At 58.6% G+C, this 4754-nt stretch overlaps 1 protein-coding gene across 1 annotated transcript; it reads right to left on the bottom strand.

The window, feature by feature from the left end:
- Positions 1–533: 533 nt before the first annotated feature.
- GNI_033180 (PAN domain protein) lies at positions 534–4520 on the bottom strand (the record flags this gene model as incomplete). The annotated part of the gene is made up of 1 exon (XM_011130906.1): positions 534–4520. The coding sequence occupies one exon, from the start codon at positions 4518–4520 to the stop codon at positions 534–536; it is 3987 nt and encodes a 1328-aa protein (XP_011129208.1).
- Between the last annotated feature and the right edge of the window lie 234 nt (positions 4521–4754).

The following is a 4754-nucleotide window of genomic DNA, read 5'->3' as shown; positions in this document are numbered from 1 at the left end:
TGGCACGTGGTTGTGTCGGTCGTGTCACGTCGAAAACAGCCATTCCCAATACTCCCGCCGTCGGTCGATCCTCCATAGACCCGTCCACTTTCCGAAATAAACACGGCGGGTCATCCACATCAAACAATAGTCGCGCCGTCTGCGCTGAACGCAGGTCGAATTGTACCCGAGACGCCGACATGCATTTCTCGTGGGGGGGACATTTCCCACTTACACTCACCCACCAGCACGCACTCACCCGACAGATAACACTCACTCACAGATCGATGTCTGTCCAACAGATCGATGTCTGTCAGTCTGTACAAAAGAGCTAGCTATGTGATTAAATACCAGTGCTGCTTCCACTACGAACCATCCGTTGACCGTCCCGTCATACGGCTCGTTCAACTTAGCCCTTTATGGTCCGGCCGGTGAGCGGTTCTACACGCTGGAATCCTTCCAAGTTCTCCCGATCCATCAGGTCTGCAGAACCGTCGGGTCAGGACTTGGGGTCGGGTGTGTGAGGGGTCAGGACTCAGGATAAGCGTTCAGGATCAGGCCGGCTTACGGGCAGTGGCGGTGTCTGGGCTATAGTTGCTTTCAGTGCGCATAGTGATGCAGGTACCAGGTTCACTGCCAGGTTCTCTGGCACTATCCGGTGACTCATCAGTCTCGAGCGCGAAGCGGACAATGACGGCATTTTTTGCGGTGATGGGACGTTCCTCGACGTCGCAGTGGATCTCGGAGGGGAAATCGGCGGGGGGTTCGGTGGCCAGGAGTTGCTCGCCGGTGGGTTCAAATGACTGGCTTTCCGAGTCGCTAGACAAATCGGAGTCCAAGTCGGAATCAGAGCCCTTTTTGCGAAGGTAAACCAACACTGCCACTACCGCCAATCCCACACCACCGGAGCTGCCGATCGCCACCCAAAGGGGTTTTAAACCGGGACCACCACTAGCCTTATCATCACGACCACCTTCCTTACTCAAAGCCGTACCCGTCGCGTCACAAATCATCTCCGACGCATATGTACCCACACTGCTCAGTGTATAACTAGGGTCCTTCACGTCCCGCAATAAGATACACGCAGGCGTTACCGTAGGCTCAGTCGAAGCCGTGTTCACTGTCGCACCCTCCGGAATGAACGACATGTAGTTACAGCCATGCGATTCACGACACTTGCGGAAACACTGATCGGCATTGTCAATGTCCGTATGACTCGCAAGAATGATCCCATCACGATACAGCCCATTCATGCGATGACGCCCGCAATCCTTAAGCGACCGTACCTCGCCCACGTCCGTCAACGGCTCAGGCTCGGTCGACTCGGATTCCCACACGGATTCCGCCTCCCGCTCGGCGCTCAAGAGGTCGGAGCTTGAGAGGTCGGAGCTTGAGAGGTCGGAGCTTGAGAGGTCGGAGCTTGAGAGGTCGGAGCTTGAGAGGTCGGAGCTTGAGACCTGGAGACTTCGGACGCACTTGACTTGACCGCTAACCGTTTCGGCGTCACGGACATACTCATCCGCTGACTGGAAGAGATAGCAGGAGCCCCATGTGGTGCCGTAGGTCCAGCCCTCGCAGCCTTGGACATTTCTGCAGTAGTCATCGCAGGCGTTGGACGACTGGATCTGTTTGATGAGGTTGGCTTGGTCGGAGAGGAGCTTGCCCTTGAGGGAATAGCCCTCGGCCCAAGGTGCTGACGAAGTGCAAGTGCGTCGGACTTCTCGTTGGTACGCGATGGATCTCTGCTGTAGTGTATTAGGTAGTCGGGTGGCGGAAGCTGCGATCATTTGAGCAATCGGCTTCTCCGCCTCTCGCTGTTCCGCAGCTCCATCGCCTCCACACGAGATGAAGCCCGACCCTATCAACGGATCGCTAGAGTGCAGAATAGGGGCCGCTCCCAAGTCGGAGAACAGCAGACAGCTTGTTTGTGAAATACGCTGTAAAGCTGGAGAAAGATTCGTAACTGCGGTCGGGATGAACTGGTACGCGACACAGGCCGTCGTGACGCTGCACGCCTGCGCGCAGTACGTCAAGTCCGTCGCTGCCAGCGAGTAAAGATTTGAGCCCAATGTGGTCGACGTCGTATCGTTCCCAGTTCGGAATAAATAACCAGGGTAGTTGACGAAGTGACACGAGCCACTAAAAGTGTCTTGAACAGTATCGGAAGCTGTGCCGGAGGCGCTCGAGTTAGTGAGGGCGCTAAGAGCAGCCGAGAGGTTGTTGCTGGCGGCGAGGAGTGGTTCGTTGGCGAGGTCGAGTTGTCTTCGTTTTGAATTTCCAAAGAGGTAAGTGGGTAGTTCATCGAATGCGGTACCGCCGATGACAGTGAGTCCGCTGTCTGGTCCTACGACGGCAGGATAGAGGTCGGTGGAGGCCAGGTAGCAGGCGCCATCTTGGGTGTTAGGATATTGGACGAATGTCCAGGCTTGGCAATCTTTCCGCGCTACGTCGCAGAGCAGCGCACACTCACGCCAATCTTGGACACCTCGCGGGAAGGCGAAAGGCGTGCCTGCCGCGGTCATAGTGTGTGGCCGAGCAAGTGCGTTGCCTACTTGATAGAACACATTTTCGCGCACATTCGTCAAGTCCGGTGTCACGCGCGTCGTGTTCAATTCCGGCAGACTCGGATACGCCTTAATCACCTGCGCCACATCCGTCCTTAAACGCGTCGCGGCCTCCTGTGACGCGCTCCACAAGTCCTCCCCCAATGACGAAAACGCCATCTGACTCAGCGTTGCCGCCACTGGCGACAACCCAGCACCCGTCACGCATCGCCACGCCTCACCATCCGCCTGCAACGCACGTAACGCCTCAGCCTCCATCTGGAACGGTACCCCCGCCGCGTCTGATCCGTCGCTGCCCAACCCAGATGTGTTGGGCGACGAGTTGGACTCCGATTCATTCGTCTCAGATCCCAGCGTGTTGGTACCCGACTCGGACTTGTGCGCAGTGTTGTAAGCGGAGTTACAGGCGACGGGGAGGCTGTCGAAGTCGTTGGCGGCGACAGCCGCCTTCACGTCTCCGAGCAAGGTGCAACGGCCGTCGACCTTGGAGTAGGTGACTGCCACACACACGGTGGCGTTCGTGACCGTGACCCCGTCCGCCGCTTCACGACAACCCGCAACCAGCGCAGGGTCCGAATACAACTGGCACTGCTGCTGGCAAGTTACCAAGTCCGCTACGCCGTTCACTGTCGCTACATAACGACCCAGCAACCCTTCGCCAGCGAAACCACACAACGCCGCCGCGGCCTCCGTCAGTCGCCGCAATCCCGGCAACCGCACCTCCAAGCCACCCTCTACTGGACGCCCGCCGTCTGCAGGACGCCCGTCGTCTGCAGGACGCCCGCCGTCTATAGGACGCCCACCCCCTACAGGGCGCCCGCCGTCTGCGGGACGCCGTCGACCCTCAGCTGCAAAGCCGCTGGTAGCGCCGTCGCGGCCTCCTCGAGTGGAGAAGGAGCGGGTCGCAGCGGCGCGAGTAGACGACGTCGGCCCTTCACGACTCGCCTCCCGATCGGGACGGTCTGGGCGAGGGTCTCGGTCTGAGCCACGGCGTGGGGGTGAAGCTCCGTACAGGACGCTGCGTTTGGGGTAATAGAATTCCGCGTCCCCGGCGCTGAAGGGAGAGGCGACCAGGGAACCCATGTTGACTTGGTGTATGGCGGAGGGGTGGTTGGCGAAGAGGTCCAGGTCGCTCGGCGGCTCCTCAACGGGATATACTCGGGGCGCACTCAGGTATGGCTCCCGTCCCACAACGCGCACGAGCGAAGCGACACTCGGACGGACGAGACCGGGTGTGAAACCGAAAGGTTCCCCGTCGGTGGCTTTCGGCTCGCCGTCGCGCCGGTCGATGCGATGGATATGGTCGAAGGTGTCAGCTCCGTACGCGCCAGCTCCGTAGGTGTTGCCCGCGTAGATATCAGCCCCATAGGTGTTGGCATAGGTATCCGGCCGGAAGCCGGCAGTAGGGAAGTCGTGTCGGTAGGCGCCTTTCGACTGTTGTTCTAGGGGTCTGGAGAAAGGCTCGTACTGGCTGTACGGACTATCGGAGTATCCGCGGTAAGTACTTACGCCGAAAGGACTAGCGCCAAAAGGACTTGAGCCGAAGGGATTTGAACCGAAGGGATTTGAACCGAAGGGACTTGAACCGAAGGGACTTGAACCGAAGGGACTTGAACCGAAGGGACTTGAACCGAAGGGACTTGAACCGAAGGGACTTGAACCGAAGTGACCGCCGCCAGGAGAGAGACCGGGTCGAGGCTGAACGTTGCTGTACTCCACCCCTTCCCCAGCGTAGTCGTCCTCTTCCCCAGCGTAGTCGTGCTCTTCCCGACCGTAGTCGTCCTCATCAGCCCTAGCGTAGTTGCCAGCATAATTACCAGCATAATTACCGGCGTAATCACCAGCATATTTGCCGGCATATTTGCCGGCGTCATTCATAGATCCATCGCCAGCATTATTCAGCGCAACAGAGTCGCCTCCAGAACCGATCCGGTAACGTGATGTAGGCCTCGGTAGCTGATATTCGGACTGCGCCATGTGCTTCCTCGGGTCCACAAAGTACGGCGGTAGATCGCCTTCCACAATGAACACGCCACTGCTGGGGTCATGACTGGGTTCGTTGTCATCAAGCCACTCGTCCAGTTCGGTAAGCTGTTCCTCGGACGGGTGGGCAACCTCGCCGGCGATGTACTTGTCCGAGAACGCCTGCAGCGACTTAGAACCGCGACCACTTGCAGGAGCCTCGTCGGATTTTACCTCTGGCCTCTTTGG

This window comes from Gregarina niphandrodes (assembly GCF_000223845.1).
Source record: "Gregarina niphandrodes unplaced genomic scaffold scaffold00004, whole genome shotgun sequence".
Classification (NCBI taxonomy): Eukaryota; Apicomplexa; class Conoidasida; order Eugregarinorida; family Gregarinidae; genus Gregarina; species Gregarina niphandrodes.
This window is presented reverse-complemented; position numbering and strand designations above follow the sequence as displayed.